The sequence below is a fragment of the Apodemus sylvaticus genome, chromosome 1 (genome assembly GCF_947179515.1).
Source record: "Apodemus sylvaticus chromosome 1, mApoSyl1.1, whole genome shotgun sequence".
Classification (NCBI taxonomy): domain Eukaryota; kingdom Metazoa; phylum Chordata; class Mammalia; order Rodentia; family Muridae; genus Apodemus; species Apodemus sylvaticus.
Genome location: NC_067472.1, coordinates 20,341,249 through 20,358,291, shown reverse-complemented (window position 1 = coordinate 20,358,291; position 17,043 = coordinate 20,341,249). Strand labels below are relative to the sequence as shown.

Here is a 17,043-nt window from a genome sequence, read left to right as displayed (position 1 = left end):
CCGCGCCTGGTCCTGGGTGAAGCTTCCTGTCACTGAACTTGCTTGGCTCTCAGTGCGACCATTGTCCTTAGTGCATCAGGCAGAACTCAAGTCTCCCAATGCTCTGACCATATCCTTCTCATTTTACAGCTGAGGAGACTGAGGAGTTGAACGCCTTGTCTGAGGCCTTCTGGGGAACTGAAGAAGTCAGGGAGCACAGATTGGGGACCACACTCTGAACCCCTGCAATGCTGTCTCTGTTTGACCAAGAGGGTGCATGTCCCTGTCCTTTAGCAGAAAGCCAGGGCTCCTGGGTGGGTCACGGCTTATTTTTCTTTGGCTTACCAGCCCCAATATCCAGAACAGTGTTTTCTGCGCACTGTAGGTACTTTTAGTTTTTGTCAAATAAAAACAGGCATGTAATTTAAACAAAGTCTTCTTGGGAACAAATGGCTTAGTGTAATGAACAGCTCCAGTTGTGAGAACCTCTGGCCTATCTCTAACCGGTTGAGGGGAAGATCGGGCCAGGTGTGGAGGAAGGCAGAGAGCCTTTAGTCATCACATGCCACGTTTGTGGCAGCCCCGTCCTTTGAGCACCAGAGTTTCTGCTTCCCTGATCAGCTACAACTCACCTTCTAGAAACTTGCGGATCATTGAGTCTTTCGTGGGTCGAGAGAAACTGTCTCTGGAGACTGGGTTACCTGCACTGGCCTGAAGCATTTCAACATCTGGAAGGAAAACAAGACAGAGTTGATGTGCTGTTCTCCCACGCAGGCAAGTTGATTCAGAGAAAGAATTGCAAGGTTTGGTAGCATTGAGAGATTCAGACTTTTGCCCTTCCTCCCCTCCCTCTCGTCCTCCTTTCCTTCCTCCCGTCCATCCTTCCTTCCATCCACCAGTCTAGTAAGTGTTGAGCACTAAGAGAAGTGATGCCCACAATGCCACAAACCTCTTCTTGGATCACAAGCCTCCAAAGACACAGATACGTTCACTTGTGTTTGAAAGAATAGGTTTATATATAGTTCAAAATGACACACAGCAGTATTGCTTATTACATCAAAAAAACAAACAACCAGTTAAAAAACAAGAGAAAAGACAAATTATGATTTGTTCAAGCAATGAAAGAAACATTGTGTAGCCATTAAGAAAAAAGAATGTCCTAGGGGTGCATCTACCAACAAACTTATAGTTCCAATGCATAGTAAGTGCTGAAGTTGAATACAAGTAAATACATATAGTAATAGCTACACAGACTTGGAGACCTATGTAGCACAATGCTACAAGCTGCCTGTGAATTAATAAATATGCAGCCAGCACAGAAGTGCTGTAGAAATCCTGGTTTCCTCTGAGGAAGACGCAAGAGTGACTGACTTCAGCCAGCCAGCAGAGGACTGTACCCAGGATGACAATGCTTAACATTTTAACTGTGTGTGTGTGTGTGTGTGTGTGACTGAAGGTATATTAAATGAATCAGAGACCTTAAGTCTCATCAGAGGCAGGCAGAACTCTGTGAGTTCAAGGCCAGCCTGGTCTGTGTAATGAGTTCCAGGACAGCCAGAGCTACATAGAAAGACCCTGTCTCAAAACAGCAAACAAAAAAGATTCCAAATATTCACAATGATATTTTAATTACTAGGCTACCTTTAGGAGGCAAAGTGAAAGTTTATTTTTATATTTGCAAACACACACACATTCACATATGTGATTCATATATATATATGAATCACACACACATACACACACACACATACACACACACACCCTGTTGCATGGAGATATAAGTAATTAAGACTCAGTGGTTTTCTAGGATAAGCAGTGGAGAAAGTTATCCCACTGATCCCTTTTTATATTTTAAGGAATTCTGCCTTTTTTAAAATAATGAATGAATGTTATAATGCTGTCTGTGTTAGCACATTATCTTCCAAATAATAATAATTTCATAACTCCAGTCCAATCATAGGAAACATGGCACATCCAAATTGAGAGTTTACAAAGTTATCAACAAGCAAAACTCTTCTTCAAAAGAGTATTGGGACTGAGAAAGTCTGAGAATAAACCCGAACCGGAAGGGACAAAGGGACAGTCTGTGGGTCACAGCAGCTGATGGGACTGTGAAAGAGAAGAGGACGGATGGCGGGAAACCAGAGTGACCTGAGCAAGATGCTAATGTTAGACAATGAGGGGAGAGGAACACGTGAACTTCGGTATTCTGCAGTTTAAGTGGATATTAGCCTGGAAAACTGGAATACCCAAAACATAATCCACACATCAAATGAGGTACAAGAAGAACAGAGGAGTAGCCCCTGGTTCTGGAAAGACTCATTGTAGCAGTATAGGGCAAAACCAGAACAGGGAAGTGGGAAGGGGTGGATGGGCGAACAGGAGGAGGGAAGAGGGCTTATGGGACTTTCGGGGAGGGACCAGAAAAGGGGAAATCGTTTGAAATGTAAATAAAAAATATATCGAATAAAAAAAAATTAGTGCAAGGTCATTTTCTTCCCAGTGCCAAGCAGCAGGCTTAGGGGCTTGCAAATCACAGCAGAGTGTTCACCGCTAAGCTGGGTGCTCACCACTAAGCTGGGTGCTCACCGCCAAGCTGGGTGCTCACCGCTAAGCTGGGTGCTCACCGCTAAGCTGGGTGCTCACCGCCAAGCTGGGTGCTCACCACTAAGCTGGGTGCTCACCGCCAAGCTGGGTGCTCACCGCTAAGCTGGGTGCTCACCGCCAAGCTGGGTGCTCACCACTAAGCTGGGTGCTCACCACTAAGCTGGGTGCTCACCGCCAAGCTGGGTGCTCACCACTAAGCTAGGTGCTCACCACTAAGCTGGGTGCTCACCGCCAAGCTGGGTGCTCACCACTAAGCTAGGTGCTCACCACTAAGCTGGGTGCTCACCGCCAAGCTGGGTGCTCACCACTAAGCTGGGTGCTCACCACTAAGCTGGGTGCTCACCGCCAAGCTGGGTGCTCACCGCCAAGCTGGGTGCTCACCACTAAGCTGGGTGCTCACCACTAAGCTGGGTGCTCACCACTAAGCTGGGTGCTCACCGATCATCTAGAACACAAAAATAAAACTCTTTGTAAGGAGAGGAATAAATTATTCGAGGGGCGACTGCAACAGCAAACGCAAGCAAGTATGACACCTGGGGAGGACCCTCTGCTGAGCCCCTCTATCCCGTCTGCTGAGCCCCACTCTGCCCCCTCTGCTGAGCCCCACTCTATCCCCTCTGCTGAGCCCCGCTCTGTCCCCCCTGCTGAGCCTCGCTCTGACCCCTTTGCCATCAAGATAAGCACTTTCCGATGATTTGCAGAGCAGGCTTATGTGGATAGAATGACGGAGGTAGGAATAAAAGAAATCAAATTTGCTTTACTTTATAGTCTTTATATTCGTGCTTTCACTGATCCTTAAAGAGTCTGACACTGGGGGAAGAAAAACTAGGCTCTGTCAGACGTCAGCCTCCCTGACAGTTGAGCAGGGCAGCTGGAAGCTTGGGTATCAGATCTCCACGCACAGGCCTGTCTTGTTTCTTCCACTCCTTCTTTCTTTTGCTCGCATTGACACCATTCCGGCAGCCCAACACCAACTCGTTTTTTATGGGCCAGTGCAATGGTTCTCAACCTTTGGGTCTCGACCCCTTTGGGGCCGTTGCATAGTGGACATCCTGCATATCAGATATTTACATTATGATTTGCAAACATAGCAAAATGACACTTATAAAGTAGCAACAAAATAGTTTTATGGTTGGGGGATCAGCATAACATGAGGAACCGTATTATAGAGCTGCAGCGTCAGAAAGGTTGAAACCGCTGCTCTGGTCGAACATTCACACCCACAAGATGACTTTGCTTGGCCCAGGTCAGCATCACAGAGGCAAGAAAGCAATCTTGGTTCAGGGAAGTGAGAACGGCATCAGGCAGAGGCTGATGGAAAGGCTGTACCCACAGAAGCACACTTCTTATCACGTCTCCAGAGGTGCAGCTTCCGGGGTCTCCACAGCCCACATGCCAGAGTCATCGCCCCCCAGAAAGACTCAGAACACCGGTCCTTCGCGAGTATTCACAGCTGCGTACAGCTCCTCCCACATCCAGATATCTGACCAATCAGGGGTCATTCTCATCCTAGGTAATGTTGCCTAGAGACGCGCAGTTGACATTTGGCTCTTATCGGGTTACCAGGGTAACAAAGCTAGGAAGTCAAACAAAGGTCAAATTCTCATGCAGAAAGGGAAATGAAAAGTGTTTCTATTAACTTTGCCCGTCGTTATCCCCGGGTCCACTCATTTCAATCCAGTCAGCTTCTCTTCACCCCACCCCCTCGCGTCTGTAAACCGACTGCACAGCTCAGTACGTGTGTCCGTGGGTGTCACTTGAGTCTTCCAAAAGCACAGCACAGTGCCCATGAGTAAGAAGGGCTGGATGAACGCTTTCTATTATTTTTGTTATTAAATCCTATATCCAGCAAAGAAAAATTCAAAATAGAAGACTCTATTTACATGTTAAGAATTTCTAAGGGTTTGGTATGCAGCTCACTAGCAGGCATTTTGCTTAATGTCCATAAAACTGATTTTTTAAAAGAAATTTCCAGTACCACAAAAATAATTTTTTCACGGCATTAAGGATTGAACTTGGGGGAAAAATGACACTATAGTTTATATATCGTTATCGGGTATATAGCGATAACTTTTTTTAAGACTTATTTATATTGCCTGGGTTGTGGGCCTTAGACTTTAACAACTGAGCCATTTCTTCTATTTTTATTTGTTAAGGTTTATTTTTTAAGTTTATTTTTATTTATTATTGCTATTATTATTATTATTGGCGTACATGTGTGCGTGCATGCGTGCATGTGTGTGTCAGGTGTGCAGGAGTGCCACAGAGGCCAGAAGAGGGCATCAGATCTCCTGAGTTCGAGTTACTGGTAGTTGTGAGCATGTTTGACAGGGCCGCTGAGAGCTGACCTCAGAGCCTCTGGGGGAAGCCACAAGGGCTCTTAACAGGCGAGCCATCTTGCCTCTTGTTTGGTGGTTGCTGTTTTAGGTTTCATGTAGCCTGGGCCGACCGTGAACTTACTCTGTAACAGATAACCTTGAACATCTGGTCCTCTGGCCCCCATCTCCCAAGGACTGGAATTACACCACTCTCCACTCACATGATGGCAACTTGATAAATGTTTACGCTGGCAATCGGGTTAATTAACAATTCCATCTCTTCAAACAGTTATCATGTCTTTGAGGATCTCTGAACTTCTTTTAGTTCTTTATAAAATATATAATAAAATGTTTATGAACCACAGGCACCTTCCTGACCAGAGAGCAGGATTTGTGTCCCTTGTACCTGTATCTCGGTGCTTTTTTTTTTTTTTATCTTTTTATTGTTTGTTTATTTCATTTAGGATGGTGTCCTTCATTCCCAACCATGTGGACACAAACAGCAAGATTCCTTTTTACGGGTGACCTTTCCATTCCACTGTGCGCATGCATGTACCCCACTTTCTTTATCTGCTCTTGCAGTAAGGGGCATCTCAGTCCGTTCTAGACCTGATAATAGTCGACAGAGACACAATAAACGTGAGAATGCAGATACCTCCCCCCACAATCTGATTTCATTCCCATTGGCAATCTCTAGCCAGAAGTGGGACTGCTGGGTTATGTCATTTTATTTTTATTTTTTTGAGAAATTTCCATGCTAGTTTCCATAATGGCTATCCTAACAGTGTCTGAGAGTTCCCCTTTCTCTGAACATTTTTTTTTTGACTTTTTAAAATTTTATCACAGCCACTCTAACCGGACTGAAATGCTACCTCATTGTGGTTTCGATTTGCATTTCCCTGGTGAGTCACTTTGAACATTTTCATATATTTGCTGGCAATTTGCATATTTCTTAAAAGAAAAGTCTAAAGTCTATATTACTAATTTCTGGTCAGTTTCGGGGTTGTTTTTTCTGCCGAGTTATCTGAATTGTTCATATGTTTTGAACACTGATTTTTTTTGTTTGTTTTTTTTGATACAGGGTCTCTCTGTGTCTGATCTGGAGCTCACGATGCAGACTGGGTTGGCCCTGAACTCATAGATATCCACCTGCCTCTCTGTCTCCCAAGTGCTGAGATTAGAGGTTTGTAAGGCCACACCTAGATTTAATGTTTTCAAAGATTTTATTTTTGTTTATGTGTATGTGTGTCTTGGGAAGTGCACATGGGTACAAGTGCCAGAAGGGGCCACTGGATTCCTTCAGAGCTGGGGTCACAGAAAGTTGTGAGCCACCTGTGGGCATTGACAACCACATTGAGGTCTTCTGAAGGACCACAGTGTTCTCGCCCACTGAGAGCTTCTCCAGCCCCTCAGACACTAAACTTCTACCAGATGAACATTCACCCCCACTCTGTGGATTTTCTCTTTACTCTTGCTTTTCTTTGCTCTATAGAAACGCCTCAATTTTGATATAATCCCATTTGTGTATTCTTGCCTCTTGCCTCTTTTTATTGAAATGCTGGGAATTGAACCTAGGGCCTCACACATGCTGGGCAAACATTCTACCACTGAGCTATTTCCTATCCCATATCTGTCTTTTTGTTTAAAGAGTAAGTTTGCTTTCGTGCATGTCCTCTGCCTTCAAAATGAGTTTGAGAATGTATTTCTCACAATATTTGAATTCTCATCCATGATCTCAAACATCATATTTTAAATGTCCTTGTTGAGACACACAGTTTTCTTATAGTTAAGTATGCTTAAGGCATGTGCAACGTCCAGGTAGAACATGCTAATCCTTACAATAGGATCATGTGTCTGACAGGATCAAGGAAATCTGACTTGGCTTGCCAAACATTTTCTTTAAGGGCCCAGAGCATCCAAATGTCCAGCTTCTCTCATATTATCACCTCTAGGTGGCGTTATCCAGCCCATGCAGGCCCCATCCTGTGCATCTAAGAGCATTGGTAGAGGCTGTCCTTAGGAACAAAGCCTATAAAGTCAGAGCACATGAGAAGTGACTGGTCACCAAGATGAAGCAAGGGTTTGAGGAAGAGATAAAGGAAGGGCAAAGCCCCAGGACAAGGCAGTAAAGGCAGGAGTCAGCCAAATAGTCTGCATTTAGGGGACAAAGCTAAGTCAGAGAAAGGCAGCCGGCAGCAGGCGGTGGTAGGTGGTGGCACATGCCTGTAATCCCAGCACTCTGGGAGGCAGAGGCTGACCCATTTCTGAGTTCGAGGACAGCCTGGTCTACAGAGTGAGTTCCAGGACAGCCAGGGCTACACAGAGAAACCCTGTTTTAGAAAACAACAAACAAACAAACAAACAAAAGGCAGCAGGCTGAGAGACCTAGTGAGCAGTGGAGGCTGGGAAGACTGTCCACTGCGCATCGAGACAGAGGCATTGTGAGCGGCCTATGGTACCTTGAAGACTCATGTTTGAATCCTGCCCCTGGGTCTTACTAGTTCTAAGTCCTTGGACAAGTTCCTTGAAACAGGTAAGCTGCAGTGTTCCATCTGCAAAGTGGGGACAGACCACAGGGCCTGCCTCATAGGACGGCTGAGAGAGGTGACTAAGACAACGTTTACGAATGCTCAGAACCAGTGCGAGATACAGAACTCCTAGCCGCCATGATAATTCTGAGGCTACCGAGACAAACCACCACTAACACGACATAAATGCGTCCTCCTACATTTCTGTGGTTCAGAAGTCAAAGTGGATCCTGCTGGCCAAAATCAAGGTTTTGATTTTGGAAAGCTCTACAGAAGCTCTGGCACAGGATGTTTCCTTTCCCTCCCCTGGGTTCGGGGTTGCCTACATGCCCCTCTGCCTCTGTTTCCAAAGGCAGCCATGCCAGACAGAAAGCTTGACTTTCTCAAGCGTTTCTCACTGTGCTGTCCATCTCCTCTGTCCTCCGGTTCCCTCTTTTACTCTTAAGGACACTCGTAGTTATACCAGACTCACACAGAGAAGACAGGCTAGTCTCCTTATCACAAGAGCAGCAGGCTAGAAAGCTTAATTCCGCCTATAAGCCCGATCCCCCCTCTATGCATGTCAATAAAACATGGCCACACGCTGGGAGCATTGCTCTGCTTCCCAAGCAGCTGTGGTTTTCTTCCCGTGCAGGGCTGGTGAGGGGGCTAGCATTGTGCCCTTGTCGCACAGGTCGGGCAACCTGGTCTCCCATGGACATTGGCTTTTGCGGTGTCTGGATGTGTATACCTCTTAAGTGAAGGTCTAGGAAAAAAATTTCCTGTCCTTTTCCATTCTAAACAAGGAGGTTCTCCTTAGACTTAATTGAACATATAAATCTTCGAATTTGACCACAAACGACAGATGTACATAGGCCTCCACGTCCTATTCTGTATTCCTGGCAGATATCATTAATCACAGCATTCTCTGTGTCCTCAAACCCTCAACACCGCACCCAGGCACGCGAGAGTGGCCAGCCAACAGTGGCATACATCATTTTTAAAACATGACTTGCCATACCAATATTAGGCAGTACGCCTGGGCAATGGGTACCACATTTGTAATAGTAAATGGTGCCGACTTGCTTGGCAATCACAAGCGGTAAGACACCAGGTTATAAATCTGAAAACCCTCTATATCCAGAAGCCAGGTGGACAGCAAGTGGCACTGAAGTGACCAAAACCACAGGGAATTCTGTGGGCAAAGGGATTTGCTCAAGTAGGCACAGGGGACTGGGTCAGGCCAAAGAACAAGACTCATTCCAGGATGTTCATGGTTTGTAATTCAGACTACAAACACTTCACCTTCACCACTTGTCGGCTAAAAATAAACCGGAATGTGTCAGAAAAGCACAAAGTTCTTTCATTTCAGCAGAAGAAAAACGACAAGAAGAAAGCAACAGAGGTCACAGTCTCCTCCTGGAAGAGTCCCTGCAGGCTCCCAACAGATGCTGGGGAGTGGATCTTGAAGGATCCGTTTCTGGAATGCAAGAAGCTTGCATTGGAGGTGACAAAGCATCCTGGCTGGTGCTTAATTAAGGGACGCATCAACAGTGTCACAAGTTCCCAAAGAAACCTGTGAGGTTCATCTCTTGAGACAGAACTATGGTCTAGATGACTTAGCTGGAGGGACACTTACTCCACCCAGATGACACGCCAATGCAACAAAAAGCCAGGAAACAGTGACTGAAAGACTATTCCAGAGAATCTCTCCAGCCCTAAGAGCCAACATGACCCTCTTCTGCCCTTCAGGAAGTATTTTTTGTGGGCAAACGAGGAGTCTTGGTGGAGGTAGCACATGGCGGGACCTGAAGATAACCCGGAGCCTTTCCAGTCCCAACTATACCCGAGTAGGACAGAGTGACTGATGATGTCAACATAAAAGCCCAACTTTTCACATACGAAGGGGGAAGCGACAGGAAGGAAAGAAGGAAATATGATGAAGAGATATAGAGGAGAGAGCAGCAATCTGAAATCAGAGGGGTGGGGGACTGAGGTCTGCTGTTAGCAACAAGGGAAGCGGGGCAGAAACGTCCAGGTGAAAAGGTGGAACAAGACCAGCCTGTGACTTTTTACACATGCTGGGCAAAGCAGCTGTGCCATGCAGGAGCAGATCTACAGCATGTGGGGTCCCTGGGACATAGACTCTGGGAGGCAGGGATCAGGACAATTTATCCGCTGGTTGTTTATCACCTGGCGCCACGTCCCTTACACATGGGATGGATTTGAAAAGGATTTGTTGAATGAGTGAGGAGGTAAGAAAAACTTACAGAGAATAAAAATGAGCTCTGGTGGAGTTTGGGCTTTGTGAAGGAGCCCAGGCATTGCTCAAGCAGAGAAAAAAGGCAGGCAATGTAGGCAGAAGAACTAGCATAATGGATGTGGACATGAAATAATAGGTAGCCTGGGGCAGTCAGGGAGTTATGACCCCCTAGGGTCCTGCACAGTACCTAATCGATAGCTCACTACACCTGTTCAAAAAAAAAAAAAATCCAAGAGTATTGCATTAGAATGTGGACAAGCTAATCTGCACTTGAACTTCTGCAAAGTCTCGAATTACATCTTATTTTCTAGCACCTCTGTTGGTTGAGCACATCCTATGCACAGTGCTGGGCTGGGTGCTGGGGAGTGACAGGAAGCTGTAGTCATTCTTCTTATGAAAGCCGGGGGCTCATAGTCAGAGAGACAGATAATTAATGACGGGCTGAGGTGATCTATGGGCAATGCCAAAGAGGAACATGGTTGGTAGGCTGTGTGGGTCCAAAGGGAAGCGAGGCTGGCTGTTGGTGGTAGGGAACTCTATCTCATTAACTTTACATCATCTAATCCAGTGTTTTCACAAAGCAGTGGGAGGTCAGGAAGTGCCTGACCTGACCCCACATAGTACACATCTGACCTTGTACCCAGAACTAATGCCTCTGTAGGAGTTCCAGTCTCTCTCTACTCAACAGAATCTTCTCAAACAGGTCACCAAGGGGATGACAGAGCTTCTGTAGCTGCAGGAAGGGAAGATTTTGGGAGAAAATAGTGTTGATGGGGTATGCAACATGTCTCCAAAGCCCACCCATAGCTTGGCAATTCCATCACAGCACCCAGCTGTGACCCAGGCGCAGACAGACAGAGCCTGGCTCTTAGCAGGGACTGTAAAATCAGAGAGCTCAGGCAGAAGAAACCACCAAGTAGAGCTAGATGATCCGTCACAAGACCACGGTTACTACTAGGGAATTGCAGAGGAAAGCCGGTAAGATGGTTGTGACCAAGGCAGTGGGCACTGCCATATGCAAACCTTGGCTGGGCAGATCCTGGAAAGGTCAGGGGTCAAAAGAAAAGTTTTATTCTAGACAACAGAAAGCTGCTCTAGGGTTGTGGTGACACCTGTGAATCAGAAGCTCTTAGCAGCACAGTGTTGTACCTTACGCCATGTGGAGAAAGGTGAGTCTGTGAGATATGTAAATAAGCAAAGCTATAACCCGCCATTGGGTTACCCTGGAAACAGACTGGACAAGGGCTTCCAGGCACTAGCTCCCCAGGTTTCCAGAGCAGAGGCATTGGAGAATGCTGACAAAAGAAAGATTCCCATCAAAGGATGTGAGGAGCACAATCCACCCTCCAAGGCAAGGATGGAGGCACAACAATCAGCGAGCGAGTTAGGGGGCGGTGAAAACAAGTAACAAGGGGGTGCCTTAATTTTATCCAGTGATTACACTGTTTTATCGCAAACAAAGGCAGTTCTCACACAGCGAGGTGTGGAAGTAGACGGTTTAAAACTCCAGATCAGAAGCGGCAAAACAGAAGGTCTGGTGGCACAGACACACAGTCACCGCCTGGTGGCAGCATATAGCTAAGCTAAAGACTGAGCGTGTGGGAGGGTGAGTGTGTTGTGTGCACTAAGGCTGTGTGACAGCCAGTGTGTTGGTGAGGGTGGGGGGGGGGCTGTTGTTCAGGGAAGCGAGGGAGAGGAACAGAATCCCCAGGTCAGAGCCCAAGTGCCTCCTCTTAGCTCCCCTTCATTAAACCCTGGGAGCTCCCCTGTGACTTTCCTACACGATGGATATCTAGGACTCCCTTTGGTGAAGTTTTTCTCATTTTTCCCAAACCTAAACAATAAAAGGGCATATTTGTCCCAACAACAGTCATGGACTCATACTAAAGCTCCTGTGGACCAATGGTATGCAAAAGTGGTGAGTGACTGTCCCTAAAACACTGATTTTCAGCCTCTAAAGAGTCAACATTAGCGATGACAATAAAGGTGTGCATTGACAAGCCTAGCTATTCAGATACTCAGAAGGCATGTCCTGAGGTATGTCCACCCCAAGGGCAGCAAACACAACCCCAGAAGGAGAGGTTGGGGTCCCTTTACCCTATAGTGGTGGCACACAGACTTTCCTCTGGGACCTGAAGACTCAGATTCCTGAACCAGTTTTCTCCTGATGGACTTAGGACTGTCACTAACTCCTGGACCATGCAGTTTACTCCCTGTGAAGTAGAGGTCCATTGGGTTTGGTTCTGTGGTTGCTGGGTTTGACCCCGGAAATGACTGCACAGATAAAAGCAGCCATTCCACATCTGGGGAAAGCAAATGTGTGGGCATCACCATGCCAGTGCAGCATCTGGGATGAGTCTGCTTGTCCCCCCTCCTGCTTCTTCCAGAACCTAACTGCCAGCTCCTCCCCCCCCCCCCCCCGCCCCCACAGTCACTCTGGGTCAAATGAGTGAATCTTCCCAGACCCAAGTTGCTGAATCTTCTGAACCAGCAGGGAAGGGATCAAGGGAAGAGATTGTTCCCAGGTTAGACCCAATAATCATACACACAGAAACAAACCAAATCATCTCTACAGTCAGAAACCAGTGATTGTATGATCTGGCAAATTAAAACTATCATCAGTTCAATCTCCACCCAAATAGTAGCTGAGTCCTACCTACAACCTACAGCCTGCCTCTTTCCCGGTAGCCTCCTTGGGTCTGTGACATCCAGACCCTCCTAACCCTGAGAGGCTTTACAAGTTGCCTTCCAGACCCAAGGCTAGTCTCATAGCATCCCTTGAAGCACTGGTGAGCATGGGTGCCTTAATATTCCCTTACGGAGTCCCGCAATGCGATGAGGAAATTTCCTATTTTGGAGCATCTGGAGGAGGGGACTAGCATGAAGGCCGTCCACAGGCTAGGGAATGGGGCAGAAGGATCCTAAAGGGTCCTGCCGGCGGTTTTGTGAATGAGTCCCTGTGCTAAAGTGGAAAAAGGCAGGTCTTGGTCCACGGTGACTGCAACACTCAGGGGGAGAATCAAGTAGTTGCAACGGAAATGTCCTTGGATCTACATGCTATGAAGGTAGATGAGCAGATGTGTGCGTGCGTGTGTGTGTGTGTGTGTGTGTGTGTGTGTGTGTGTGTGTGTGTAAGAGAGAGAGAGAGAGAGAGAGAGAGAGAGAGAGAGAGAGAGAGAGCGCAGTTGGGTGTTTGTTTGTTGATTAGGATTTGAGACAAGGTTTGCCTGTGATCCAGGCTGGTCTTGATCCTCCTGCCTCAGCCAGAGTGTAGGAATTATAGGCATGAGTAGCCTCGGGCTGTTTTGTTAGCTAGCTCTTGGATCTGCACATGGGGGAAACAGCCTGAGAGGCCAAAAGGCTTGCTGGAGGCAACCCGGAACTGCGGAGTCTCCTGTTAGAGACAAATTTGGCCTGGGTTAGAAAGGTATGAACTTTGTGTTCTATAGGTTGTTATGTGGCATTTGGGGAAGTGAACCTCTGTTTAACAACAGACAGCAACAACATCTGTAGGGCTGCCATGTGGATTCAGTGAGAAAGACGTGATGGTGTGTGTGGGTCATGCCTTCTTCCTCACAGCTCCGGCAAGCCATGACTCATTTACAAAAAGCTTCCAAGTGTGAGTCTTCCTCTCCCAAAAAGGAGCTCCCAGTCAGCCTGCACCTCCTGTTCTATGGACTCCTCGTGGTATTGGCTTTCCCATAGACTCATGCATAGGAAACCAGGCTCCCTTCCCTTGCAAGCCTGAAAGAGTGGCAGTACTCAGCGTAGCCATCTTGGAACTCCCCCATCCATCAAACTGACCGGTTGGTGGATATTCATCTTGTCTTTCTTGAATCTATTAAGTAGACCCAGAGCAAAAGAGCGCAAAGTCCTGGGTGCATTTCAGAGTGCTTAGCACTTCATAGGGCATGACAGGAACACATCACTAGGTCTCCGGGTGTGGGTGGGATGGGGGTACGGCTGTGCCCATCTGCCTCCCAGTAGCCTGTGCGCTGCAATCCAAACTCATTTAGATCAACTTCTCTGAGGGGCGGTGCCCTGCACCCCAAAGGGTGCTCGGAAGATCTATTGAGGGTGTTTTGGATTGCTGCTACTGCAGAGGAACATGGGCTCCAACGAACTCTAAATTGTCACGGAGATGGCTCGGTTGGTAAAGTGCCTACTGTGAAAGCAGGAGGAGAGCAAACCCACGTAAAAGCCGGATGTGGTCTCCTGCATCTGTGGCCCTAGGAAAGGGAGGCAGAGACAGACAGATCCCCAGAGCTAGACAGTCTACCAATCAGTGAGCCCGCTGAGGTCAAAGTCAGACCCTTCAAAAGATGATGACCTCTGACTTCCACAGGCACATGTACACACACACACATATGCCCTCACATGCACTGTACACACATACACAGAGAGAGAGAGAGAGACAGACAGACAGAGACAGAGACAGAGATGAGACAGAGACAGAGACAGAGGGGGGCTAGATTTGTTTTTAATACATTTTTTATATTGAATCTTCCAAGAATTCAAAACTGTTATGAGGTTGTGAAGAGAGGTTTCATCATTTAAGAAACTCCAGGTGCTGAGGCCAACACTAAGTCTAGGGAGTTGAGTCACCAAGACAACAGACACGTGTTGGTCAACGTGTGAGGCTATGACGCTGGTGGTGGCTCTGAGTATAGTTGCTATTCCACATGTCTTCACATGCAGACATGCCTATTCACATGTCTTCACATGCAGACATGCCTAGGCATAATTTGCATAAATTGCAGGTCAAAGAGTAAAGCATTGTGAAACATTGTTTATAAGAAGGCCCCATGGAAACTGGCAGGGCTGAGAGCTTCTTGACCACAAGGGCATGCTGTCAAGACCAGTGGCTTCCAGGCAAGCAGTGGGGGAAGTTGGAAAAAGGTCTCTCTTGTTATGACATATGACTGCAGCCCTGTGCTATTGCAACACAGGCTCTTCACTGGGTGCTTGCAGAGATAATCGGGGCCTTTTGGGGGCCTTTCCTCCCTTTGGACTAGAATGAAGAAAGCCATTTCTCAGCAAGAAGGTGAAAGCAGAACCAGGCAGAGCTACTTACAGAGGTCTTCTGTGGCTGCTGGGGCAAAGGCAGCCATGGACTCATAGAGCTCGTCGTCACAGCCAGGGTTGAGGGAGCATTTCATTAGCAGGTCTGTGGACAGGTGGGCCATGGACTCGTACACATCATCGGCCTCCTCGCCATGCATCAACTCCTCTTTAATGTGAGTCTTCAGCATGTCCACAGTCTCCTACGAGAGAAGACAGGCCCATTGCATACTGGGGAACCTGGCTAGCTGGCAGACTCAGGCCCTGAGCGAACTTGAAGTGGGCAAAGGGTGTGGTCACGGATCAGGGTTATAATTGTTTACAGGTATTGGTGGATATTCCCCGCCTAGCAGAGAGTTCTAACCTTTGTATCTTCCTCTAACACTAATTACAGAGTTAAGCAGTTATATCCTGGTTAGATGTTGAGGAGTCAGGGAACATAAAAACTATGCCTCATGAGTACCTAGTGAGAGTCAGGTTCAGAACAGGCACAAACCGGCACCCACCTCCTTCGGAAGCCCGCCTCTCCCTCATTTACACATGGAAAAACAAAATTTAGAAAATCTAGCCCTCCCTGCGGGGCTCGAAGTCTTGGTTTGGGTCCTTATAACAGCCCGGCGGGCCCTCAACGAGAAATGAATGACATGGAGGACCACGCAGATGCACAGCGTACGCAAGTGTGCCTGCATTTGTGTAACCAGGCGTCCTTCGGGGATGTCTTCACCCCTACACCTCCTGGAAGGTTTATCCACGTGCCTGCTGATTTTCAGGGTCTTCTCCCCCAGTTTCAACATTCTAGATGTCCCCAAAGACAGAGGGGCCTTACATAAAGGGCCCTTGACGTCAGAAAGGCTCACCCTGACTCTCTGCCTTCAGATAGTGTGAAGCTGAGGACTGACTTCCTCAAGACCTGTGAACAGCTTTTCCTGACTAGACAGTGTGGTGTGTGTCCCAATCCTTACCTCTGCTTCAAACCACAGACAGCTCCCTTCTCCTCATTAACACCTGGCAGAGGCCACCTTTGATTGACACTTAGTTTCCTGAATCCAGTAGCAGTTTCTTGGTGTTTGGGATTCCAGGTTTAGCATTTGGCAAATAAATAAATAAGTAAATAGGCCAGTGGTTCTCCACCTTCCTAATGCTGCAACCCTCTAACCCGCTCCTCATGTTGTTGTGACCCCCAACAATAAACTTATTTTTATTGCTACTTTATAACTGTGAGTTTGCTACTGTTATAATTCATAATGTAAATATCTATATTTTCCAATGGTCTTAGATGACCCCCGTGAAAGGATTGTTTGACCCCCAGGGTTGAGCACCACTATCACAGGCCATAAGCAGCATGTAGGGACAGCCTTCAGCAGCGAGGCTAAAGTTGTGTTGGCGGAAGTGACTTAGCTAGGAGTCAAGAAAACATGAGAAGTGTGAGCCAGGATAAAGCTCAAGGCATTCTGAAAATAACACTTCAACCTCCCCTGACACTCAGAGCAGGATAACAAGCCCTGACTATAGCAGCAAACTAGGTTCAAATCCCATCTCCACCTTGGCACAATCACCTTGGCTTTCTATGCCCTTTTCCTTGACTATAAGCTGAAGGTCTTGGTCCCCTCAGCTTCAAAGGAGTGTGGTGAAAGTTAAATGGGGCAGAGCCTTTGCTGACTGATGGAGTCTCAGCCTCAAACACAGAGTGACCAAACGACCAGCCCACAAATGCTATGCTGGGTTCAGCACATCTGTGATTTCAAACTAAAGCCGAGCAAAAACTCTTGAGAGTATGAGTGCCTTTGTGCCCATTTATGCCAGTGAGGACCCCCAAAAAAGTTTTAAACTATTCTGAGTGTTTGAAATACCTACATGCCCCCCAGAGCAAAGGGACCCTCTTCACCCCTTGGCTTCACCACCTTCTGGATTCTCTATCACAGAGCAGAGTTAAGTTTCTGAAGACATGTCAGGCTCACTCCTGTCTGGAGGTAGCAAGCAAGACCATATTAGTCTGGCTTATACTGGAGGGTCACAGCCAGATGAGCTAGTCTCGTCCTTTGTGATTTTAAAAAGAAGGAACACCCAAAGGGAGTAGAGTCTAAAACAGCTTCCTCCGAGACATTGGAAACAGTCCTGGGCATGTGATGAGACAGAGCGGGACTCAGATACCAGTGACCAAGAAAGCTGGGCACATCCACCTGCCTTAAGTTCAGATCCAAGCAGAGGCTCAGAGAGAGAGAGAGACAGAATCCACCAGGGAGTGAGATCTCAAAGGCACCCTGACACCTCCTCCAAGCAGTACCTTATGATGGCCTTCGCTATTAAA

General features: G+C 47.2%; 1 protein-coding gene across 2 annotated transcripts in view; it reads right to left on the bottom strand.

The window, feature by feature from the left end:
• Pik3ap1 (phosphoinositide-3-kinase adaptor protein 1) overlaps positions 1 to 17,043 on the bottom strand; it is a 109,370-nt gene that overhangs the window by 34,426 nt on the left and 57,901 nt on the right. For both annotated transcript variants that reach the window (XM_052186030.1, XM_052186039.1), the window contains 2 exons: positions 14,749 to 14,938; positions 612 to 707 (listed from right to left, as the gene is read on the bottom strand). In XM_052186030.1, the coding sequence (XP_052041990.1) occupies positions 612 to 707; positions 14,749 to 14,938 (286 nt within the window). The remainder of the gene's footprint in view (positions 1 to 611; positions 708 to 14,748; positions 14,939 to 17,043) is intronic.